The 26366-nt window shown below is 47.5% G+C and overlaps 1 protein-coding gene, 1 long non-coding RNA gene and 1 other non-coding gene across 10 annotated transcripts in view; 1 reads left to right on the top strand and 2 right to left on the bottom strand.

Moving 5' to 3' along the window:
* TBC1D31 (TBC1 domain family member 31) overlaps positions 1 to 9508 on the top strand; it is a 95104-nt gene extending 85596 nt beyond the window's left edge. For 7 of the 8 annotated variants that reach the window (XM_027063970.2, XM_053208611.1, XM_053208608.1 and 4 more), the window contains 3 exons: positions 90 to 228; positions 6203 to 6295; positions 9163 to 9508. In XM_027063970.2, coding sequence (XP_026919771.1) covers positions 90 to 228; positions 6203 to 6295; positions 9163 to 9296 — 366 coding nt within the window. In that variant the 3' untranslated portion in view covers positions 9297 to 9508. The remainder of the gene's footprint in view (positions 1 to 89; positions 229 to 6202; positions 6296 to 9162) is intronic. The other variant, XM_053208609.1, reaches the window with a different exon arrangement.
* LOC113600586 (uncharacterized) lies at positions 8880 to 16899 on the bottom strand. The gene is made up of 3 exons (XR_008292811.1): positions 16776 to 16899; positions 15812 to 15969; positions 8880 to 9308 (listed from the first exon to the last, which is right to left on the bottom strand). It is a non-coding gene; the product is annotated as an uncharacterized LOC113600586 (long non-coding RNA).
* TRNAM-CAU (transfer RNA methionine (anticodon CAU)) lies at positions 14881 to 14953 on the bottom strand. The gene has a single exon. It is a non-coding gene; the product is annotated as a tRNA-Met (tRNA).
* Positions 16900 to 26366: the final 9467 nt, after the last annotated feature.

Genomic DNA, 26366 nt, shown 5'->3' with positions numbered 1-26366 from the left:
GGAGACGGAAGGGAGTTATTCCACTGTAGGAACTGACATTACCCCAATTTTTAGGTGGTTTTTGTTTTCTTTCATTTATTTGCGTATAGTGGGAAGAAGCTAAAGAAAAAGACTTTCATCTGAAGTCAGAAAAGAAAGCTTCAGCTCTCTCAGATGCATCTCGAAAGTGGTTTCTGGAGAAAGAGCTAGATGATGCTTTAGAACATGCTGAACATCCGTATAATACAGGTGCGTGTCCATGAGTGCCTTTCTCTTCATGACAGTACACACTCATCCATCACAGGTAGGCTGTTTGCTGTCGTGAGCCAATCCCTGAGCTGTATTTTGGCACTTTATTCAAATGATTGCTCAACTAAAAGGTGATCACTAGTCATCATTTTGGGGGTTGCTGGGGCTTATTAAAACAAACAAAACAGGCAAACAAACAAAAAAACCTAGCTCCAGTCAAGAAAAACCTCTCAACCGTCCTGTAGAATTCTGTTTTATTCCATGGTTTCATGGTCCTTGGTATCTCCTTCATCTATCAGGATATGATTTGTTCCCAAAGTGCTATTTCTAGTTTATTTTGGTAGAAATTGTGCTTTGCCAATAGCCGGTCTTCAGAACAACAGTGTAGTAAAGTAGCACAAGGAAACTTGTTATAACCAAACGTTAGGTTTGGGTTTACAGGCTTGCAGTGGCATCAACTGAAAACCTAAATTACTGTACTTAGAATTCTAAAGCAGGGGCGCCTGGGTGGCTCAGTCGGTTGTCAGTTGAGCGTTCGACTTCGGCTCAGGTCATGATCTCACATCTCACAGCTCCTGAGTTCAAACCTCACATCGGGCTCTGTGCTGACAGCTCAGAGCCTGGGGCCTGCTTCAGATTCTGTTTCCCTCTCTCTGCCCCACCCCACTTGTGCGCTCGCTCTCTTTCTCTCTCTCTCTCAATGATAATAAACATTAATATATATATATATATATTTTTTTTTTTTGGTGCCCCCAAGTAAGCCCTGTACCCATTTGCATTCACTGCCCATTTCCCCTCACTCCCCGCCCAGCCCCTAGCTCCCACTAATAAACTTCCTGTTCCACCATAGATTTGTCTACTTAGGAAGCTTTATATAAATGGAGTCCAGTGATCTATGGTCTTTTGTGTCTGACTTCTTTCACTTCGCATAATGTTTTAAGGTTCAGCCATGTTGCAGCATGCATTAGGATTTCATTCCTTTTTATGGCCTGTATTGCATTGTGTAGGTATTCCACATTTCATTTATCCATTTAGATTGGTGTCCACTTCTTGGCTTTTATGAATAATGTCACTATGCGTGTAACTTTTAAAATTCACAAATTTGAAAAGTAGAAATATAGGTCAGGTGCATCATCATCTAATTATGCCTACTTTTAAAACTCCTCATTAGCCCTCGTACTTTTTTTTTCGTGTGTATTTATTTTGAGAGAGAATGCGAATGAGCATGGGGCGGAGGGGGGCAGGGGGAGAGAGAGAATGTAAAGTAGGCTCGTGCTGTCAGCACAGCCCAATGCGGGACTCCATCCCACAACCATGAGATCATGACCTGAGCCAAAATCAAGAGTTGGATGCTCAACTGAGCCACCCAGGCACCCCAGCTGTCATACTTTAGATTTAGGTCCCAGATAGCACCCCAGCCCATGAAGAAGCAGGGAGAGAAGAGTGTCACTCGTTGCACAAAGTAAATATTTACAGGGCTAGGTGGCTCAGTTGGTTAAGCGTCTGACTTCATCTCAGTCATGATCTCACAGTCTGTGAGTTCGAGCCCCGCGTCGGGCTCTGTGCTGTCAGTTCAGGGGCTGGAGCCTTCTTCGGATTCTGTCTCCCCCTCTCTCTGCCCCTCCCCCGCTCATGCTCTCTCAAAATATGAATAAACGTTAAAAAAAAATTAAAAAAAAAAAAAGTAAATATTTACAACCGGCCTACAGAAGACAGTAACCAGTGGAGCCGCGACCTGTCACTAACCCTCTCACACTCACCCCTCCTCTAGGAAGAGACAATTCATGTGGCTTTTAGAGAAGCTATGGATTTAGAAGTACAAGAAAGGAAGAAACTGTAAAGAGCTTCTTCCCCTTCCCTCATCAGAAATCAGTAGTCTTGCGTATTGGCCCCTCTGCCTCCGTGGGCTCTTCCCACCATGCTACCTAACTTTTTTTGAACTTTCCTAAATTTCACCAACGAGAGACCATTTGGTTAAGAATCATCCATTTTTCAAAAGGCAAATGTGTAAGGATTTGTCATTTTCTTAATCAGGGTGTATAAATGAAATCAGTCATTTGATCTTAACACTGGAAGATAATCAGCTGTAATTAGGAAAATGGCATTTTGATTGGAGGCGCTCAGCATTGGTTTGTCACTCAGGGCCTAGAATAGAGGAGTATGCAGTAGGAACCAGATAGGAGTGTGCCAGTGACGGGTCATTTATTTCAAATTTTTGCTTAGTGTCAAATCTCTATTAGCAGTGGGGGAGGAAATTCTTATTATTTTCTAGAAAACAGAACCTTCTGGACAATGTGAATGGCCCTTGCTACCCCTAAAATCCCAGGTCCGTAAACTTACATTGTAGCTGAATAGTCACGTCCTGTAAAACAGTATTAGTCCAGAGTTTTATTTTTTTTTCTTTTTTTTTAGTCCAGAGTTTTAAACGGGCAAAAGATACGAATTTACAGTTCTCCAAAGAAGATACACATGACCACAAGACACATGAAAAGCTGTTTAACTTCATTAGTCATCAGGGAAATACAAACCAAAACCACATGAGGAAAACATTTTTTACATACAAAAACACAGATACTATTTCACACCCACTAGCATGACCGTAATTAGACAATAATAACACGTGCTGACGAGGGTCAGAGAACAATTGGAACAGTGCTAGAGGAGATGTAACATGGTGTACTTTGGGAGACAGTCTGGCAGCTTCTCGGAGGGGTAAGTGTAGGGTAGCTGTGTGATTCGGCAGTTCCATTCGTAGGCATGTGCCCGGGAGATTCGGAAACACGTCCACACAAAAACCTGTATGTGAATGTGCATAGCATCATTATTCATAATAGCCAAAAAAGTATAAACAACCTGGATATCCATCAGACCAGGAATCGGCCAACAGAATATAGTATATCCATACGATGGAAACTTCCATAGCAATAAAAATGTGGGTGAACCTTAAAAACCTTATGCTAAGTTTAAGGAGCCAGACACGAAAGTACACATAGCCTATGATTTTATTCATGTGAAATGTTTAGAACAGGCAGATCCATAGAGGCAGAAAGTCGATTGGTGGTTTCAGGGGGATCGGGAGGGTGACCACAAATGGCTGCGAGGAGTTGGGATGATGAAAATGTTCTAGATTCGTGGTGACGGTTGTACAACTCTGGGAATATACTAAGAACGCTGAATCGTACACTTCACCAGGATCAATTTTCTGGTATGTGGATTATATGTCAGTGAACCGTTATTTTAAAAAAAGACTTTAGTAAGTGCTGTTCCCAGGTGGTAACAGGTGGGGCCGTTTGACCAGGTTTTAAATTACTGGGCCTTTAAAAAGAGGACAGGCCTGGTGCCACAGGAACACACTCAGAGGGAGGGTTTCACTGTGTGGCGCAAGACGCTGGCCCGGGCAACAGGCGCACTGGGTCCTAGTCCCAGCTTTATGGTCCGTGAAACTTGGCCGGAGTCACTAAGCTGTAGACCTCGGGGCAGTTTATTTAGCCACTTGTGTTTCTTCATTTGGATTTGTTCAGAAATGTTGACTGGTCTTCACTTTGCTCATTCGTAAAATGAGAACGTAGAGACCGGGTGATCTTCCATTTTGTTACGGCTCTAAAATGGCGGTACACCATTGTCTATGGCAAAACCATGTACGGTCCGTAGGCCCCTCTGAGAATCTTCCCAGGAACATGCGCGCACACACACAGAGTTTCTTCCCTTATAATTTTTGTGGATTCACCAACCAAAGCCTCCATGAACTCCACTCATACATGATAGAACACGTTGGATGCAATTAATCCATGGGAGAAAGTTGCCCGTGGTGGTGACAGAAGTTAGACCAGCTGGAGCAGAGTAGTTATCGAGACCACTGAAGAAGACAGGGACCATCAGTGCCAGGCTCAGGAATCGGGCCACATCCTGTTTGCCAACCTGGATACACAGCAGAGTGACCTGGAAACACTAGTGTAGGGCTTACCTCCTGGGGAAGGAACTTGGTGCGCAGGGTTACGAAAAGGAAGGAATTGTAGTACGTACCTTTTATTCCTTTTGGATTTTGTGATATTCATAATACAAAATCAGTACATAAATACTGATTTAAACTAATATGAATCACCTTTGGGGCTTTAAAATATATTACATTAAGTGAAGAAAAAGAATAAATCGTGGTACAAAAAGTACATGAAAGGAACTTTTTGGCTTTTTACTTTATGCGTTCAATTTGTTACAATTAGCTTTTTTTTCTTTTTTTTTTTCTTTTTTTTTTTGGTAAATTACAGATTAAAAAAATACATACTCAGGACCTCACCTACAGTGATTGAATTAGGGAGAACTGGGATAGAAGCTAGAAAGCTGGATTTTTGTTGTACAATTTCATAGGTGAGTCTGCTCAGCAGTGTGTGAAACATGGCTGTAGGCAGAGGGGACCAGAGGGCACTGGAACAGGTACCTCGTGTTTACACCGTGGCCCTTTGTGAAGGGGACGTAAACAGCCACGGGCACGATGGGTTTTAGAGGACGGATGCGAGACAAGGCACAGTGGGGTCTCAGACGTGGAAGGATCTGGAGAACCAGGGCCTGCCGTGTGAATCCTCTCTGCGACACTACGGTAGCGAATAGTGCGTATCTAGCTTATGCCAGAATATTACAGAGCTGGCGAGCTCACTACCTGATTCTATTTCTGCCAGTATTTTATTTAAAAGCTATGTCTTCCTTCTGTAAAGTTGAATAGGGGTGTGTGTGTGTGTGTGTGTGTGTGTGTGTGTTTTAGTAAATTCTCTCATTAGAAACCGTTCTTTGGAGCAAATGCAGATTACATCTATTACCTCTGCCACATGACAGCCCTTCAGATATTTTGAAGATGAGGCTTACATTCCATTTCCCCACACCAGTTCAAATTAGTCATTTGATAATTAGCCCCAAATAGTCTTAATGACTCATTGAACCATTAGCTAAAGCCCTTGAGACCAGGTAAAAGGCAGGCATCTTAATGAGTCAGTGTAACTCCAGTGGGCCTGACTCCTGGGGGCTTGGACCCTAGTAATGGGAGTAGAAAGGAAGAAACAGTCATGACTCTTGTGAGGATGAAAAATCAAAAAAAGACCTTGGTGTCTTACTGGATGAAAGGCTGTAGGAGTTGGAGAACAGAGAAGACACAGCTGAGGGGCAAGTATAACTTTTGAGATGAGAGTGATTCAAACCAGGGGAGGCCCCAGGTCGGTTCTGGAACACTGCTGTGCCAGCTGCTCCGGAAGGTCTCAGGGGCGCCTGCCTCTCGCAGCTTCTCGTTTGCTCTCTGCTGCTGAGATTAGACCCCGCGTGCAGGAAGCCGCCAGAGGTGGGCTCCCAGTAGTCCTCGGGGAGGGCTTGCTCATCACAGTTCATGATCTTTTCCAAGAAATGTTTGGGATCTCTGTCCTAACGTCGCTACTTTTGAATTGTTTGTTGGCTTTTTGTTTTAGCTAAAGGTGGGGTTTTTTTTAATGTATTTATTTTGAGAGAGTGGGGGAGGGGCAGAGGGAGAATCCCAAGCAGGCCCTGTGCAAGCAGAGCCCAACAGGGGCTCGAGCCCACAACCCACGAGATCATGACCGGAGCTGAAATCAAGCGTCGGACGCTTAACAGACTGAGCCACCCAGGTGCCCCTTGGGGACATATTTTAAAAACACCTTTAGCTAGCGGCGCCTAGCTGCCCTGCCAGTGGGATTCTCTCTCTCTCTCTTCCTCTGTCTCTGCCCCTCTCCTGCTTATGTGCTCTCTCCCTCTCTCAAGAATAAATCAATTAAAAATAAATAAATAAAATACGTCACCAGAACTTCAGCCTTCGCGGCACTTACCCTGCCTCCAGAATGGTGACAGTGCTCCTCTCGATAGAAACATTAGGGGCTTTCATCCTTGGCAGTTGTAATTTCCTAGGGACCGTTTGCAATTAAGAAAGGCTTCCTACTCGCTCCCACATGTCTTCTCTATCTCCTCACTGCTGTGACAGTGCCCAGATGCCAAAGTGGACAGGCTGCCTCAAGCTATGTGCCTAGAACCTCACAATTAAAGGACAGTTCTGAAGTGGATTCCTCAACACACAGTAAGTTGATAAGCAATAAATATTTCTTCTATCATTTATCATTCATTCACTTATTTATTTAAAGTTTTATTATTTGGGAGAGAGAAAGAGATCATGTGAGCTGGGGAGGGGCAGAGAGAAAGGGAGAGAGAATCCCAAGCAGGCTCCTTGCTGTCAGCACAGAGCCCAACTCGGGGCTCGATCTCGTGAACCGTGACATCATGACCTGAGCTGAGATCAAGAGTTGGACTCCCAGCCTACTGGGCCACCCAGGTACCCCTCTTCTGCCATTTAAAATTTAGCATTAATTTAAGCAAGATTGTGGCTTGAATTATATTTACAGCATATTGACGCCATTTTCCCAGGGCATGGATAATGGCAATCCTGAAATGGAGGGAGCAAAATTCTCAAATTTCTAATGGGGAGTTAAAAAGAGATCAGACCGAAACCAAGTGAGGAGCGTTTGCCAGATATCGATGCGATTTCATTAGCACCGGAATGAATTTCATTGTCCAGAAACGGTTGTGGGCTGCTACAGAAGTCTGTTACTCACTACATTAATGACATTCGTAACTGTTTTTTACATCCTTCTGGAAAGAAAATCTGAGCATTGGTTTTCAAAGCTATTACGTATTTGAAGTTTTCTGACTCTCTTCTTCTGGGCTGGGCTCCATCCAGCAGCCACTGAAAACGTGTGTTTGCTCTCGGCACTGTGATGGACCGCTGAGGCCACTGGTGTTGGAACTGCTGGAGACCATCGGCTTCATGCTGATGAGCTGAACTCTCTTGTTGAGAGCGAGTGAGAAGAGGAGCAGGGGAAGGGCAGAGAGAGAGGGAGAGAGAGCCTCCCAAGCAGGCTCTGAACCGTCAGCACAGACCCCGATATGGGGCTCAAACTCCTGAACTGTGAGATCATGACCTGAGTGGAAGTCAAGAGTCACCCAGGCGCTCTGATTAGCCAACCTTTGATCCCTCCACTTGATCCACTGAAGTTTTTATTTTTGGAAGGGACAGGGTGGGTCTGAAATATGGTCATTAACTCAGAAAGGAGCTGACAGTTTTCCCAATAAAGTGTTTGATTTCTTTTTAAAATGGGGGAAGGAACAAGAAACCCTGTTAGACTTTGATTTCCACCGACTTTTTCAATAAAACTGTCATATAGAAGAAGCAGAATTTAACAAGATCTTTTGAGTTCTTTTAGAAAAACAGATTTTTAGGGGCACCTGAGTGGTTCAGTCGGTTGGGCGTCCGACTTCGGTTCAGGTCATGATCTCGCAGTCTGTGAGTTTGAGCCCTGTGTTGGGCTCTGTGCTGACAGTTCAGAGGCTGGAGCCTGCTTCGGATTCTGTGTCTCCCTCTCTCTCTGCCCTTTCCTCACTCACTCTCTGTGTCTCTCTCTCTGTGTCTCTCAAAAACAAACATTAAAAAGAACAGATTTTTATACAGTGCCCTCTAAAGACAAACAAGCTTTATAAGAAATATACCTAATAAATAACGAGTCACGAGACTCTAGTACTGTATATTTTTGTTAACTCATGCTTTACCTGTATCTGTAAATTCTGTGTCAGAATATGAATTAAACCAAAAGCCATGCATCAGTCAAATGAAAGTACACGAGATTCTCAACTGTTCTCTATGCTGACATGTCAGAACTTAAATTTTTAGTTAGATAATTCTAAATTAGAAAATCAAGTTCAAGACATTTGGTAAGTTTAGGTTATTTAGCAGCAAAATAAGACCATAAACATTGTATTCCTTTGGAGGAAAATATAGTTTTCTGGAATTGGAGCTGACTGAATATGTAACTAGATTTAAGAGAAGTGGATTTTTTTTTTTAAGTTTATTTATTTTGAGAGCGAGAGCATTTATGTGGGGAAGGGTCAGAGAGAGCGGGAGAGAGAGAATCCCAAGCAGGCCCCACACTGTCAGCGCAGAGCCCACGTGGGACTCAAACCCATGAACCATGGGATCATGACCTGAGCCGAAGTCAGACACTTAACCCACCGTGCCACCCAGGTACCCTGAGAGAAGTGTATTTTTAAGGTGCTTTTTTTTTTCTTCAGATTCCAGTGTTTACTAGCCCCCCACCCCCGCCGCCCCAACTCAGTATGAAATGGCTGTTACACTTGGTTAGACACACTGTAGTATTTTAATTTGACTCTCCCTGTGTTGGCCACTATTAAAACCATTTGATTTATTTGTATTTAGTCATTGGGAAAGTAGCCTTGGTATACATTTCTAAATTTTAATTTTGGCAACTCAGAATGCTTTGTTTCAATACCATTAAGCATCATAGTGAGGAAACTTACTGTTGCAAAGAACTCACTCATCCTCTCTTGGACAAGATTTGTTCCTAATTTAAAAGATTGACGGGGTGCCTGGGTGGTTCGGTCGGTTAAGCATCCAACTTCGGCTCAGGTTTAAGCCCCGAGTCGGGCTCTGTGCTGACGGCCCAGAGCCTGGAACCTGCTTGGGATTCTGTGTCTCCCTCTCACTGTCCCTCCCCCGCTCTCTCTCTGTCTCTCTCAAAAATAAAATTATTTATATTATTAAATAATTAAAATATATTAAAATTTTTAAAATATTAAAAAAAATATTTTTAATAAATAAAGATTGTCTATCTCCCCCAAATAAAAAACAAATGGTAAATAACCAAAAGTAGATGAGTTCTCTTTCTCCGATAACATTCATTCAATTCAACAAATACTTGGCTTGTAAATGGAACAGTATAGGGAACAACACATTAAGCTTTTTGTTAAAGAAATTTGGTTTTTCAAATATCATTTCATTACTGATTTTTTGCAACATGTTTACCTTTAAAATCCATGGTGTATCGTTACTAATATCAGAACATTAAACTATTGTTATCTTAAAATTTTGTTTTCAAGTTTCTTTAAATCAAAGAAGAGTACAATGGGACACCACGGAACAGGATCTTATGGAGAGAGTGAGAAATCTTCGCCAGAGGCTCACAGCCCAGGCTCGTAACAGATGCCGAACACCTCATCTTTTGGCCACGTAGGAGGCTGGTCACCTTGAGGTGGAGAGAGAGATACCTACTTGGCAATCAGTGGCACTGATTTTTACATTATTTATTTTATATCCCTACAGAAATCAACTTTTTGTATAGAAAAATGTATGTATAAAAATTATGTGGACTATTTCATTCTGATGCTTTTGGGCTTGTAAATGTCTTCTTGTACTTTTCATAATAAAATTTGTGAGGCTATTAAAGCTCGTATTAGGATCTTTCAGGTCACAAGGACCAGCATAAACCTCTAACTTTAGTTGATGAGAGTTTATTTTAAAGATAAACAGAAAAGTAAAGAACAGGAAACCATCTCAACAACTGTCCGACCAGAACTGAGGGGGAAGGCAGCAGGAAATTTAGGGCACCGACAGTGTGCACCACAGCGTGCTGTCCCCGGCGGCGGGGGTCTCCTCTTTGCTGGCGAGCCCACCTGGGGTCTCCGTCTCTCCTTCTCCGGACAGCACTGGCTGCTCTCTCACTTGGGCCCTGAGCTCCATAACAGGGCTCCTCACAACTTCATCATCTAGGGCAGATTACTTCTGGAACCTTCCCTGAACCATTTCTTTTTCTTTTTTTTTAAAGTTTATTTATTCTGAGAGAGTGCATGTGCGTGCGCAAGTTGGGGGGGGGGGGGCAGGGGGAGAGGGAACGAGAATCCCAAGGCTCAATCCCACAACCTTGGGATCATAACTTGAGCCAAAATCAAATGCTTAACCGACTGAGCCAGCCAGGTGCCCCCGTGAATCCCTTTATAAAAGGAAGGTAAAGGGGCACCTGCCCTGCTCAGTTGGTAGAGCATGTGACTCAATCTTGGGGTTGTGAATTCAAGCCCCATGTTGGGTGTAGAGATTACTTAAAATCTTAAAAAAAAAAAATGAAAGATAGAAATAGCTCAGGGACTTGAGGTGAGGATTAAGATAATGTAAAGTTCTGGTATTGTGCTTGACATATAGTAAGCATGTAATACGTAATAGTAATTCTTGTTTCTGTGGTCATAAAGCATAATCTTATAGTAAACCAAATACTTCAGTAAGCAAAATGCTCTCTTGGCTAATAGGCAAAGTCCTGAGGCAAGGCATTGGTTTCCCAAGAGCACTTTCTTCAGTCTACTTTTTTGTTCATTTGCAGGTCGTCACAAACGTGCCTTCAAGGGCCAGGCTGGTGTGTGTTTGGCAATAGGGAAGTCACAGAATATAAAATGTATAATGATGGGAACTTGGGTGAACTAGAAATTGCTTGGTCACTTAAAAGCATTCAAATTCTAAAATATTCCTAATCCTGGGGCGCCTGCATGGCTCAGTCATTGAGCGTCCGACTTTGGCTCAGGTCATGATCTCACAGTTGTGAGTTTGAGCCCCTCATCAGGCCCTGTGCTGATAAGCCCAGAGCCTGGAGCCTGCTGCAGATTCTGTGTCTCCCTCTCTCTCTACCCCTCCCCTGTTTGTGCTGTCTCTCTCTCTCTCTCTCTCTCTCAAAAATAAACATTAAGAAATAAATTTTTAAATATTCCCGATCCTGCCAGCCAGAATCAGCTGTATAAGGCCCATTTTTACCTCTACTTCAGGTCCCCTTCTGTGAAAACTTAAACCTACTCAGACTGATTTTGCAACTACCCACATCTCTTTTATAGTACTACAGTCTTTCATTTAAAAAAAGCTTCCCTTTATCCAGTGAAAGTGAGCTATGCATACTAACACCCAAATGAAGTTCTTACCACATTCTTAATTTTCTCTGAATCTACAGTTCTTCCAGTAATACTCTTGCTAACGTCACTGCCTTAGCAGATTTCAGATATTTGCTTGACTCTCCGGTCATATGGGCTTGGTTGGCATTTCAAAGGCTAGCACACTTCATAAAATACATAAACACATTTCTGATTATCTCTTTCTGCTTCTTGGCACAGCTTCAACTTACCCCCGGGTTCTTTATAGTGTAAATTCTCTGGGAATTGAATAAAGGTTGAGCTTAGCAAAAATTCTTCCCACTCCTGGTATCTTCTCTCTGGTACCCCCTGGAATCCTTGAATTTGTGAAAGCAGAGCAGCTTCTAAAGGCCTTTTCATATTTATTACATTCATAAGGTTTCTCTCTGGTGTAAATGGTTCAGTGTTGGATGAACTCGGGGCTTCAGCTAAATTCTCCACAGAGGCTACACTTAAGCACTTCTCTGCAGTATGAATTCAGTGGTGTCAAATAAATTAACCCGTTTAACGTTTATTACATTCATATGGTTCTTGTCTAGTATGAGCTCGCTGATGTTGAGCAAGACTTGAGCATTTGCTAAAGGCCCTTGCACAGTCACCACCGCCCCCGACCGTCACAGCAGCAAAAGCCACTACAAGGACCGCGAGCAGGTTGATTTATTAGTAGGAGTGTATCCGGCACAGCTTCTGGAGTTACTATCTGGACCCAGTTAGGAGACACACCGCATGGTGATCTTAACAGGAAAACTTTAAGATACAATGAGTTATTAAACTATAAGCGAGTAGCTAACTTAAAGATGTATAGATGTAAAGGGTACCCAGGACTGATCAGGGGAGAGTAAATGAAGGACTAACTCGGAAAGGAGGCTCCTCTTACTCCCTGGAGTGTTGTCTGCGGGGGGGGAGGGGGGGTGCCCCCTCTGCACTGTGCATGTTGAGAGGGCCACGGGAAACACCCTCCGGGACACCGCAAACCAAGGCTGGAAGGCAAGTGCCGAGAGCGTGTCAGGGGCTGCTTTCTGGCTCCAGACCTGGAACAGGCCCTCTCCGTGTTGGCAGGATTGTGGCAAAGTGGTCATCGGGCCGAGGCCCTGGAGTCACTGGGAGATTGTGCATTAGGGCACACGGCTGCGGCGGAGTACCCCGGCCATTCCCACACACTCTCACTGGTTATGAGAAGCGGGGCAAGAATAAGCAGCACAGCACCTGGGAACTAAGAGGAGGCCCATTCCTCCTGCCACTTCCTCCAGCACCCCCTGCCGACAGCTTGCTGTCCTGCACCCCGTAGAAGGGCTGGAATCCAGGGGGTTATTGCAGGGCAGGTAAGGAAGGGTGACGCTGGAGCTGAGAGGCGATAAACTGGTAACTGGCATTCCCATGCAATTAAAAGTGGTTCTCACACTTGACTTCATTGGTTGACAGCGATGTGGACTCAATGTTTGCCTTTTTTAAATCAAATTAAGATGCCAGAGTTTGCCTGGCATGATGTGGACGGCAGAATCCAAAAGCTCAGGAAGGTAGGAATGTAGGAGTGGATTTATTACATACGAACTTCCGGCTCACTGCCCAACCACATGCTCAGCCCCAAAGACGCTCCCTTCGTTAAGGCACCGAGTGAAGGGAGTATCTGTGAACTTGAAAAGCTCTGTGGTGGCATTCTGTGGGTGATGGGGGAGGGTGAGAGATGCCATTGTTGATAGGCTCCCTGATTTCAGTGCAGGTGACGGGATTCCGTAGTAGCAGAGGCTAAGTGGCGGCATTCAGCTACCAGAGACAACCATTTAGAGCAGTGGGCAGCACAGAAGCTGCAGTGGTAGCGGATTTGGGCTCTTGGTAATGGGTTCCCTTGTCCCTAAGAAGGAAATAGTTGCGGGGCGGCTGGGTGGCTCAGTCGGGAAGCCCCCGACTTCAGCTCTGGTCATGATCTCTCAGTTCGTGAGCCCGAGCCTGCATCGGGCTCTGTGCTGACAGCTCAGAGCCTGGAGCCTGCTTTGGATTCTGTGTCTCCCTCTCTGCCCCTTCCCCTTCATTCTCTCTCTCTCTCAAAAATAAATAAACATCTGGGCACCTAGGTGGCTCAGTAAGTTAAACGCCTGACTTCGGCTCAGGTCATGATCTCCAGGTTCATGAGTTGGAGGCCCGCATCGGGCACTGTGCTGACAGCTCAGAGGCTCTGTGCTGACGGGCCTGGAGCCTGCTTTGGATTCTGTGTCTCCCTTTCTCTCTGCTCCTCCCCCACTCACATTCCGTCCCTTTCCCCCCCCCCCCCCCACTCACACTTTGTCTCTTTCTCAAACACTAAAAACAAAAATTAAAAAAAAGAATGAAATAGTTGCCAGCCTACGAAAATGTTGCTTGCTTGATATATGTAACAGGAAAACTTCAGATCTGGTGCCTGAAAACCTGACTTGAGCCGTCACAGTGGAGACCCATGCCTGTCACCCTTTCCAGACCTACACTCATTTCCAGATCCAAAGCCATCTGACTGAAGGGGGGTGGGGCAGGTCCCCTTGAGGAAGGGTCCTGCAGGAGTGAGGGCCACATATTATGCTATAAATAATCCCCCCAAGCTTTTCCAAAGGGGCCTGTTGCCATTTACTTGAAGGATTGGTAGTAGGGAAAAGAAAGCACCCAGCCCTTTCAGGGGTCCCTAGACATTGGCTCTAAATTGACACCAATTCCTGTGTCCACCAAAGTTAGAGCTAATGGTGGCAGGTGATAGGGTCTTGGGACAAGTCTGAATCCCAGCGGAGGCAGTAGGGCCATGAAGCCAACTGTGGTTCTTTTCTGAGTACCTGAATGCATACTCGGAATAAACACATTCTACAAATGGCAGAATCTCCGCAGTGGCACTACGACTCGCTGACCAAGGGTCCTTACGGTAAAAAGAGCTAAGTGAAAGCCTCTGGAAGGTGCTTCCTCTCAGGATAGTAAACCAAAAGTATTATCGCATCCCTGATAGGAGAAATTGCAGAGGTTAGTGCCGCCGTCAAAAACTTCAACGGTGAAGGGGAGATACCAGCTATCACATCCCCATCTAAGTGGCTATTTGACCTGTGCGGCACGACAGAGTTATCAGAAATTTAGCTGGTGACGGCTGCAATTGTAGCACGTGTTTCGGACGCAGTCGCAACACGGCCCCGGTCCCTCTACGCCGCCGCAGCGGCCTCCGGCACCAACTCCCTAAGACCCCTCTCCCTCCCCTCTCGGGCGCTGCCCCCTCCCAGCTCCGCAGCCCGCACTGCACGGCGGTGCTCGGTGCCCCGCGCAGCCTGGCCAGCTCGCAGACCCACCCTTCCCTGCTGTCGAGCGAAAAGGACCAGCCCCCTCCCGGGACCACCTGCTCCGGCGCCTCCCCGAGCGAGCCTTGCGCCCGCGGCGCCCGCAACGCGCTGCTGGACCCCGAGCGTCGGTGCCGCCGAACCCCAGACCGTGCGCCCCGCCGGCGACTGCGGGTGCTCCGGGGCCAGGACAGGAGGACGGGGGAGAGTGGCACGGCTGGGACGCTGCCTCCGGGGGACCCCGCGCCGCCGCGCGCGGGGGGGGAGGGGGGGGGGCGGAGGGGTGCGGTTCTTTCTCGAGGGCTTACAAGGTCTCGGCCCACCCGGCGCGGACCAGTCTACTAGTGTGCCCCCGGGTCATCGTGCCTCCGCCTTCCCGTCCTCGGTCCCGGACCCGAACAGAGAAGGGAGGCTTTGCACTAAACGCAGCGTCCCTGCGCGGGTACCTCGGAGAGGCAAGACCGAGCCTAACGACACACTGGAGACCTCTTTGCGGAAAAGCGCGGACGCCGGGGGTCTTTCTGTCCCCAGACAAGCAAATAAAACCCTTCGTGCTGGCAGGAGTGGAGACGGGAAGAGAACAAAAGTATTGTGCCCCGTGTGAGGATCGAACTCACGACCTTCAGATTATGAGACTGACGCGCTACCTACTGCGCTAACGAGGCACCTACATGCTGCTCGCGGCCGTAGGGTAATGAGGCTAGTGCGGGGACGGGGCGCGCATGCCCAGAAAGCTGTGGCTTTATTTCTGTCTGCAACGGGTTGTGAGACCCCACAGACGAGGCTGGCGCCAGACTCGCGTCCTTGGCAACCAACCACCCGCGCTGAGTTTTCCTCCGCCTGCTCCGCTGTTTGTCGATCAACAAACACTCTGGCTTGCTTGACCCCACTGCGCTGAGTAGTGAGGACACGGAGGAGTGGGATTCTTCCTGCTGCTGTACTACCTTATTTTTGTACAGTGCTTACAAAGTGTTTGCACACTTGTGATCAAGTGAAACACTTACTGAGCACCTACTGTATTCCCGGCCCTGTGCTGAGTGCTGCGTTCATAGGGACTCCCAGCCTCAAACTTGGGAGTGGAAGCGCAGATGCATAACGATTTGAAAACACACACTTACAGGCAAGCACACATGCACACCTTTCCGGCCCCACCGCAGATCCCCGATCCAGCCTGCCCAGCCCCTCCAGGCGCCCCAGGATTGCACCGCGGCCCGGAGCTCGCCGGCTGCGCCACTCTTAGAAGCGACAGTAGCTCAGGAAACGACACCTCGCCACAGCCTCAGCTTCTTGGAAGTCCCCTCTCTTCCTTTGCCCTCCCCTCCCCCTAGCCCTTTACATACTACATTCATTGTTAAAGGAAACTATGTCCCTATCATACATGGAAAGCGACTGTTTTTTTTTTAATACACTTTAAAATAAATACATAACTATTAAACTAGTAAATACTTTTCCATGTACCATCTGGCACACTTACCATTACGGCACACTTAAAATCTGTATATTTCGCTGTATGTGAATTTTACCTTTAAAAACGTAAATTAAGAATGAACTCCAGCCGACGACCGGCGTGCAGAAGGGCTTTGGGGGCATGCACTGACGGTTGGAAGTTTGAAGTGCTTCAAAAACTCAGGCAGTTTGCTGGCGGGCCAACTTCAAGGACAGCGAGGTAGAGATTCGAAGTCTGCTGGAGCAGAGGGATGTTAATGTAGATCTTGGTGGTGGGCATACTGACACTCACTCTACAAGTCTTTCAAGGTTTTCTATTTTTCTGAAACTTGTCATTATAAAATGTTGCGGGAGGAGTTTTTTTTTTTTTAAATCACCCAGAATTTGGGAGATACGGTGGGATGTTAGGGGCGCGAATGGCAAGGTGGGTGTGAGGAGGTGGAGAAAATACTTTCTCGTCTTCAGACCAGGCACCAGAACTCCTGAGAGCTGGGGGAAAGAGAGTCGGGGGTGGGGTGGGTGGCAGATCTCTATATTTTGGAGAGAGACCCCTGGAGTGCGGAGGTCAGCGAGACCCACACGGGGAAAGACTGCGAGCGAGCTCCAGGGCAGATGAGGCCGGGGGACAGGGGTGGGCTCTTAAGGGCATCGAGTCTCTTTAGGGGGAGTCGCGGGTGGTGCAGGCAGTCTGGACCCAAGACTCGCGGAGGGGTTCCACCCAATCCTAGGGGAGTTCCCTACACTCACTGTTGCGGGTGGGAGCCCCACGACTACCCAATCCTCGGGGCAGCTCTACCACCCACGCTCCCTGGGAGTGGGGGGATCCAACACAGGGGCGGTGCTCGAGGTGAGGTCGCTGCACAACCCCTCTCCCCCCCCCCCACCCCAACCCGCGGGTTCAGGAGCGCGGAGCCGGGGGCAGAGTGACTGGAGAGGGAAACCCCCAACACACACCCTCATACGAACCCTTGTGGGGTCCCTGTCTACCACTGTTACAAACTGAGTCGCTCCTGGGTCCCGCAGGCCAACAGATAAACTCACCCACTGTTTGCCAGGGTTATGCCCTCGGTTTGTCCTCAAGTCGTGTTAGGACTGCAGGACATCGCAGAGCCCAAGTCCATGAACAGGGAACTGACCACAGGAATGAGGGTCTTTCCAGGCTGAAAACAAGAACACAGAATGCTCTATGCCTGATATGAAACAGGTGAAGAAAGCAAGGGCAGAACTGGGTGTGGGGTGTGCCGTCGTTACAGTATGAAGTGGGGGTGAGAATATTCATATTTGCTAGTATTTGCACCCTACATCTCTGAACAGATACACAGAAAACTAAGATCAATGATTTTTATGTATTGGGGGTGGGTGGAAATGATGGTTAGAGGCAAGGATAGGATAAAGACTTTTTTAAAGTAAACTATTACTTTTTAACAGTTTTAGATTTATGGAGAAATTAGATAGCAGAGTTCCCATAAAGCCCACCCCCAGTTTCCCCTATTACCAACATCTTATGATACTGTGGTACTTTGGTTACAGTTAATGAACCAGCATTGATACATTATTTCCTGAAGTCCATCTTGCCTCGGATTTCCTTAGTTTTCCCCAAATGTCCTTTTTCTGTTCCAGGATCCCATGCAGGCTCCCACATCACATTTAATGGTCTTGTGTCCTTAGGCTCCTCCTGGCTGCGGCAGTTTCTCAGTCTTGCCTTGTTTTTGGTGGCCTTGACAGTTTTGAGAACTGGTCAGATGCTTTATAGATGGTTCCTCAGTTAGGGGACTTGTCTGATGTTCTTCTGGGGTGAAGGCTTTTCACTGTATACCTTTGAATAGTTGAAAATAAAATACTTGAAGTGTGTTAATCTATTGCCTATTTAAAATTATAAATCAACAAACCTAAAAGAGACCCAAACTGCAGGAACTAGGAAGGAGGAGGAGAAGGAAGGAGGAGGAGGGAGGGGAAAGGGCGAGAAGGAGAAGGGAAAGAGGAAAGGAAGGCGGGAGGTGGGGGGGGCGACAAGGTGAAGACGAGGGAAAGGAGGGAGAAAAGAAGGAGGGGAGGCCTGGGGTGGGGGGCATGTTTGCACGGGGCACCCAGTCTTGGCCGAGCCCGATGGCCGCGAGGGGGAGCTTTGCCCAACCCCTCCGCCCTCACCCAGCTGGGCTTCGGTTTGCCTCGCGCCGGAAGGCGGGATAAGGGAGGCGGGGCGGTCCGTTTGGTTCTAGAACTTCTTCGGGCCCTTGGCCGGGGCACAGGGGCGGGGAAAGGGGAGCGGACGCGGGGATGATCTGGGGGTGCGGCCACTCGATCTTGCTGGGGACACTGCGCCACGACTGCGTGCGGGGAACCAGGCTAGGCCCCTACACAGGGGACCCCACATCATCACCCAAACGTACTTACGGATAGTAGATCGCAGGAGTTGGGCGGGGCGGGGGGAGGAGGTACAAATATTCCACTAAAAAAAGTGTCTCCATCTTTCAAATACGTGTGTCACCAGTTCTCAAAGACTTTTCCGAGCGAGTCCCTGTACTGAGACACACACGTGCTTCCTCCCTGCCTCCACGAGGCCCACGCTCTTGCAGAACCTGGGCAGGCGCCGGGTCCCCACGTGGCACCTCTTGGATGCCACCGGCTGTGTTCTGATGGAGTCCGGAGGAAGGGGTGGTCAGTGTCACCTGCCCACCAGGGTCGCAGACTCAGCCCGCCCAGGCCTGGCTGGTAGTGGGTGACTGATGGCGGAGGCCTGGCAGGACCTCAGGTTGTGCCAGCGCCTGAGGTGGGGCGGGGGGGGGGGGGGGGGGGGGAATCCCCAAACAAGCCCTTTCCACCTCCTGGCCCTTAGACGGGCTGTTCTCCAGGCTCGCAGGCTTTTCCCACCGTCAAGCACCTTGTGACAAGGACCTCTTCCTTGCCTTTCTTCAGCCAACCAAAAAGTCACTCCCTCTGCAAAAATCTGATCCCACTTTCCTTGCTCATCTGCTTCTTCCCCCCACTCCCTGCGCCGCTCCCTTGGGTGGATTCTGGCGCTTCTTCCTCCCAGCGAACACTTTTCCTGAGGCGGCGCATTTACTCCGGGAACAACCTGAAGGGGTCAGCACCACCCCTGTTCTGCAGCTACAGGTGCACAAACTCAAATTCAAGGCGATTAGACGACCAGCTTAAGTTGGAACCGCTGGTAGCAGGGCCCGGGCGGGGGCAGGGCGTCAGACAACGCTGGGCCTCTCTCCCCCAACCCCAGCAGCAACTGGCGAACGTGTTGCTTCACGTGCGCCCCCTGAAATAAATTGGAAACATTCAGGCACCTCCTTGAAGAATGTTGATGTCTAAACTTTTTCATTATAATTGCAGTCACAAAAGATGTAATTTCCAGTGTATGCAGATTTTCTAAAAATAATACTGTTTTTTAAACATATATCCAGTGAAATCAAAATATCTTATGAATTCCATACAAATAATCTATTTTGTTTTCTTTTTAAGAGGTGGGGTTTTTTTTTTTTTGTTTTTTTGTTTTTAATTTTAGAGAAAGAAAGAGTGAGGGGAGGAGCAGAAGGAGAGAAAGAGAGAGAAAATCTCTGTGCTCCACACGGAGCACAAGCCCGAGGCGGGTGTCCATCCCACGACCCTGGGATCGTGACCTGAGCTGAAAACTAAGAGTTGGACGCTCAACCCGCTAACCACCCGGGTGCACTCTGCCCCCCATAGTCTATTTTAAATATATATGGACAAGCTCCCTTTTAGCGCTGGTTAAGTTTGCATTTATTTCACCTCCCTGCCCCGAACTTCTATTTCCATTTTATTCCCTGCTCCTAGAGTTTTGACCCCATATAATACATATTCTGATTAATAACTGTAGTCGATCGCCTTAACATGTCTCTCAGCAACAAAAATAGGTACATAAACTGCAGTCTTCTTGTTTCTTCATGACCATAAGGCTCTAAGGGCCAAAAATTTCTTCTAAATTGACATATTGCTATTTTTATTAGTACCGGTGAATCAAAAAAATATCTAGATCTGAAGAATAATTATTAAATGAAAAAAATGTAAAACTTAATCCAAAACAAATATCCAAGAGATGGATGCAACATTCTAATCCTCTGTAGTTCATAGAGTGTATGACTATTACTTTTTGCCAGAATAAGATGGGTTTCAACATTAATTTTATTCCTGTTTTTCATATCACAAACAAAAAAAAACCCACCTCTTTTTTAAAAATTAATAAAACAGCTTATTGTTTGTATGGAATCCATACAAACTGTTCACATAAAGAAGGAAAAAAGGTGGAAAGGGTTTCATTTCAGCACTAAAACTCAATTCCTTAAGCATGTTTCAAGTTATAGCCTAACAAATACTTCAAAAATCATTTTCATCCATTTAGCAGCTTGGTTGGTCCTCTTTCAGTTTTGAATTGAAAGCCACAATAATTAGTCATTAGAATCTTTAGCTCTCTCAACTTTTTTTTTTAATGTTTTTTATTTACTTTTGAGAGAGAGGGAGACAGAGCATGACTGGGGGAGGGGCAGACAGAGAAACACAGAATCTGAAGCAGGCTCTGGGCTCTGAGCTGTCAGCACAGAGCCTGATAAGGGGCTCCAACCCATGAACCATGAGATCGTGAGCGGAGCTTAACCAACTGAGCCACCCAGGTGCCCCTAGTTTTCTCAACTTCTAAGTAATGTTGAATCGAACAGTCCCCTTACTGGAGGTGCCAGAGGCTTCCACACCCATATGTTACAACCCTAAAAGTGGAGTAAGAGCAGATGGGAAACAAGGGATGGAGAAGGAGCAGTGGCCTAACCCACCCCTGCCCCCCACCATCCAGCTGATCAATTTTAGGACCTCTTCATATACCCGTGGGTGTACTGACAGGCAACAGAGACTGTTGTGAATCCATTTTACAGAGTGGAAAGTTTGTGTGCTTGAGTGTGTGTGTTTTGAGAGAAGGCCTCAGGGCCAGCTGAACAGGGTAACTTCATGGAAACATATTCAAATTATTGCTCTCCCAGGGCCTGGATGGACCCAGGCAGAGAGGCCACTCGGGAAACCCATGACACAATCCAGGCCCGGGGCGACAAAAGCCCTACCAGGCAATGGCTGTGGAGACTAAGATTAGGGAACCAGTGGAGACACGTACTCTAGGAACAGCCAGGACTTGGGGTCTGGCTAACTGCCAAGGATAGAGAGAGAAGCCAAGAGGCACTCGAAATTAGGATGAACAATGTCCAGAAAAGTCCTGGTGCCATCAACAGGCAGGAAAACAAGAAAGAAGGGCCTGTTTAGGGGAACCCAATAGATGCTGACTTTGCATATTTTATATTACACAAATAAGACATGCTCATTATAGACTACATACCTACACACCTACTCTCTCAATCTAAAATTGCCTTATTAGTGCTACTTAACAAATTCTTCAAAACTCAATGGCTTAAACGGCAAGCATGTATTTTTCTTTTTTAAAAATAGCTTTATTGAAATGTAATTCACACACCATCCAATTCACTACCCATTGTGCTAAATTCAACGATTTTGCTTGCTTGCTTGCTTGCTTGCTTGCTTTCTTTCTTTCTTCCAGAGAAAGAGAGTGTGTGCACAAGCAGAAGAGGGGCAGAGAGGGGGGTGGGGAGACACAGAATCTGAAGCAGGCTCCAGGCTCTGGGCTGTCAGTGCAGAGCTGGATGTGGGCTCAAACCCACGAACCACGAGATTGTGACCTGAGCTGAAGTCAGATGCTTAACTGACTGAGCCACAGAGGAGCCCCTACATTACTTTTTTTAATTGTGGCAGAAGATAGATACACCAAATTTACTATTTTAACCATTTTAAGTGAGCAATTCAATGGCACCAGGTACATTTACAATGTCAGGCAACTGTTAGAACTATCAATTTCCAAAACCTTTGCATCACCCCAAGCAGAAACTGCACCCATTAAACAATAACTCCCTCTTTCCCCCACCTCCTTGTTCCCGGTAGCCTCTCATCTAGTCTGAATGGATTTGCCTATTTGAGATAGTTCATGTACATGGAATCATAAAATATTTGCCCCTCTGTGTCTGGCTTATTTCACTCAGCATAACGTTTTCAAGGTAAGGATGTATTTTTCTTGCTCGCAGGTATGTGGGTTGCTGGGCTTGCTCTAGGCTGAGGTTGAATTCCGCTCTGCTCATTGTTGTCCCCACCTTCTCCTGACACCAGCCTTTCCCTGGGGGTATATTCTTCTCACTGAAGGTCATGGCAGCCCAAGAGGCCAAGCTATGCCAAGCAAGCACATTTAAGGCCTCTGCTCTGGGTGCATCCATCAAAATTCCACTGGGCAAACCAAGTCACCTGGCCAAGCTCAACATCCATGGGATAGGGAAATATACTCAGCTCCCAGCCAGAGAGGCACAAAACCAGGGCAAGGGAGGGAGTGAAGAGGTGAGAACAATCATCCAGTCTGTCACATACATACATACATACATACATACATACATACAGAAGTAAATAAAATCCCCCTTGTCCCATCCTGGCCCCTAATCTGTTCCCTTCCAGAGGGAACCACTGATACCAGTATCCTATTGTTCTGTGACTGACTTTGTCCACTAATAGTAAGCTTGGAACTCTTTTTCTGCCAATACATATAGATCTTCCTGTTCTTTGTAACCACAGCAGAGAAGAGAGGATCAGGCCGTGCACCCACAAGGGGGAGACTGTATGAGGACACAGGGAGAAGATGGCCACCTACCAGCAGAGGAGAGAGGCCTCAGAGACATACTCTGCCAATACCTTGCTCTCAGACTTGCAGCCTCCAGCACTGTGAGAGGATGCATTTCCGTTGTTTCAGCCACCCAGTCTGTGGCGCTTTGTTGTGACAGCCCCAGCTGCCCTGGGTCTTCTGATTCTGGAACATCTCATTCTTCCCAGTCAGTAACCAATGCTGCCGCGAACCATTCTTGTGCCCGTGTTTGACACACTTGTGGATGGACCGCCAAAACATTTGTTCTGTCCTGGCTTCTGGTGGATTTGCTGTTTCGCTCCCAAGGGAGCACACGCAGAATTTTCCACGTACCTGAGAGTGAAGACCAGAAGCTCCAGGATGTGTCTGTGCGGGGGCATTCCCAGCTGTGAAGAGCTGGGACTTCTCTTTCCACCCTGACCTCTCCCTGCACTTCCATCTCACCCACGGGGCCGCTGACTCCATCTGCCTGGCGGGGTCACCACCGCGCTGTGGGCCGCATCTGACCTGACCACAGCCCACAGCCTGTCTTTCCTCAAACAGCTCCCTGCTGTCACTGATCTAGTTGGGCAGAAGTCCGGGTGAGCAGGTCGTGGGGCCCAAGCTCCCTGCGATTCTCATCTCCTTTCCAGCTCTCTCTGCTTTATATATACATATAACATATCATCTATATACATGTAAAATTATATGTTATAATTATATAACATATAATTATATATACTACCTTTAATGTACACATATTAACAAAAATGAAATATAGAGGGCTGAGCGAGGGGAAGGGCTATCGGGGAAGGGAAGGGGCTGGGGAGAAAGGCCCCATTTATGGTGTAAGTTCGCCTGCGGCACTTTGGGAAGCACCAGGGACTTCCCAGGCCTGGTCCCTTCCCAGCCAGGACTTGGTAACTGGCTGCAGGCCCACGTGTCCCATCTCATTATTCTGGCTGTGACAGGCCAGGAGCGAGGGCACAGCCAGCTGGGCAGGTCGAGGAGAGACTGCGAGAGGCAGAACATCGGGCCAGAGGGGACTTTTCCTCAGACTTCCTCTGTGGGAAGTCATTCTGTGCCCTCAGAGGCCTGAGCTTTGGAGTTCATCTCTTCCCCACCCTCCCCCCACCACCCTCTGCACAACCTCTACACAATGGGAAGGGGGTGCCCATTCCCTCCCACCTCTCCCAGCTCATTCCTAGCGCCCTGCTGGTCACGGCCTACGTGTCATGACCTGAGAGAGGCCTCCTGGCTGGGGCTGGGTCAGGCCTCTCTGTTCTGCAGAGAACATAGCTCTCTCTCTTAGCTCCCCTGACCTTAACACTGCAAATGAGCAGATGTTGTGACTGCTCATTTGCCATCTTTCCCGTGGAAAGGTAGGCACCACCACAACAGGGGTCTGCTGTAGGCTCTGTAGAACCCATGGTGGACCTTCCAACGTTTGCTTAGGAGAGGAAGCTTCTCATATTCTACTGTAATTGCTTGTCTTTCCTGGAGAGCAGGGACTGCTGTTGGTTCATTTCTATATCCCCAAATTTTAGTCTGATCAAAAACCTATTTGTTAGTTCCAAACACATGCAGGATCTGATTTAATAACCAAGTAGGCCTTTCCATGACCTGGCCAGGAATGGACTCGAAGGTCCATTGCCCACTTCACGTATGGGGCGGAGAGGACAGCGAGGTCCCTTAGCCAGAGGAGAGGAAAGGGTTACAGCACTCACTTCTCAGGGCCTCCCCACTCCTCAGGTGAGACAGGTGGTGATGGGTGTGGTCCCAGCAGCCCTGGGGCCCCAAGGAGGTGGGCCTGCCCCTTCCAGGTTCAGAGCTGGAACAAGACAATGGTTTTGCCTATGGTTCCAACAGACACAATGGCAATGACAGAGGTCACACCGTGTGTCCTGGCACAGCCCTGAGACACACAGGCATGAAGCCACCTTCGTCACAGGGCCAATGGGTGTCATGGCTCCTACCTGCAGTAGGTATCCAGGGACTGGCCTGCTTAAATATTAATGCTTTCAAAGCATATCACTAAAATCTACTCCCGCACCTGTATTTCAAACATAGAGTTTGTGCCTGAAATTGCACAACCACATAATGGAAAGGTTGCATCATCTGGCTCTTAATTTAAGGCTTAGAGGCTTGAAGTGATTTAGGCGACAGTCTGATAGCCAAAGGGAGAAAGTCTGATTACAAAGTGGATTTGACTGGGAGGTCCAGGCCTCCTCCTGCACTTCATGCATACATACATCAGAGCAGACCCTCAATCAGTGTTTGTGGAATGAATGAATGAATGAGTGAGTGAGTGAATGAATGAATGAATTTGGTATTCTGAGTCTGTGGGTCTTTTTATTCAGAAAATCTGTCCCCACTTAACACATGCAGACACACACATGCTCATCACAGAGCAGGTCTTTGCTCATTGAAGGAACGCAAGGAATTGGCCACAGTGAGCTCATTCATCTGTCCAACCTTAAGTCACTAGACTCAGAGGGGTGCAAGTTGGTATCTTCCAATTCATTGCTTTTCTCTGCAGAAGAGGCAGTCAGCAAATGTTGGCAGGGAGGGAACACATGTAGAAAGAATACCCCCTGACTTGATCCACAGGAGTGGCTGGTGCTGGGCTAAGTGCTGCTGGAAGGTGACCAAATATTTCACCGGACAGATACTAACCAAGCGCTGCCCTGAGACAGCCACTGGGATCCAAGTGGTGAATGAGACAGAACTGGTTCCTCCCTCATGAAGACACATTAAGTGGTAAAGGAATACATACACAAGGCCATTCCATTTTATGGTAAGTGCTCTGAAGGAGGTTGGGCAGAGTGAAGCTGAGACCCCAGGAGAGAGTTCTTCACTGCTGACGACAGAATCTACTCTAGCTGGTTAAGCAGGAGGGTATTTGTTGCAGAGTTAGCTCATTACAGAATTTCCAGGAGGGCTGGGGAACCATGCTTGGATGCTACAGAGGCAAGGGCAACCCCAGGAAGATGCCCGGCCACACCACGGATGGTTCCAGTGGAAATTCGGTACCGGCACTCTCCACCTCTGACACCGGACTGGAGCCTGCACTCATTCCTGCCTCTGCTGCGGCTGCAGAAGAGCTGAACCCCCAGCATGGTCCTGGTGGCTCCGATTTGCTCACTAGCGCCTTCCGAGTCCCGTGAGGATGGCCCTGTCCCATGAGGGTGCTCCTGTCCCAGGAGGATGGCCCCTGTCCCACAGAGCTTGGGTCCCGTGCAGAGCTCTGGCTTTTGGGAGGCCTGGGGAAAAAGGGAGATGTACACACTGGAGGGAGTTTGCAGTGGATCCTGAGACGTCTAATCTACACTGTTGTCACACACACAACAAATGTTAAAAAGTATGTCAGTGACGTGGCTATGGAAAATGGGGGGGTTGTTTCATTTTAATGCATTTTACTTATTTTTGCCTGTTTTTTCACCAATTTTTTATTTTTTTAATTAAATTTTTTATTCTAGAGAGAGAGCCACCACAAGAATGGGTGAGGGGGCAGAGGGAAAGAGAGAGAGAGAGAGAGAGAGAGAGAGAGAGAGAGAGAGAGAATCTTAAATAGGCTCCAAGCTCAGTGCTGAGCCCGACTCCGGGCTCCATCCCACGACTCTAGGATCATGACCCCAGCTGAAATCAAGAATCAAACGTGCAACCGACCGAGCCACCCAGGCGCCACGGTTTTTTCACAAACTTTTATAATGAACATGTAATATTCACAAAACAAAGGGCAAAGCCACCAGAATTATTTTCCAAAGCAAAGAGACAGGGTGGAGTCCCAGAGAGTTTCCCCGCCCAGCTTGGAGGGAGGGTCCCTCTGACAACCCACACCAGGCCGATGGGCACCTTGGGCAGGTTCTGACCATTTGCTGACCTGCACCAGGCACTATGTGAAATTCCTGATAATCATTTCGAAGTCATTGAGATGCTGCTGGGCTGAC

The sequence above is a fragment of the Acinonyx jubatus genome, chromosome F2, assembly GCF_027475565.1.
Source record: "Acinonyx jubatus isolate Ajub_Pintada_27869175 chromosome F2, VMU_Ajub_asm_v1.0, whole genome shotgun sequence".
Classification (NCBI taxonomy): domain Eukaryota; kingdom Metazoa; phylum Chordata; class Mammalia; order Carnivora; family Felidae; genus Acinonyx; species Acinonyx jubatus.
This window is presented reverse-complemented; position numbering and strand designations above follow the sequence as displayed.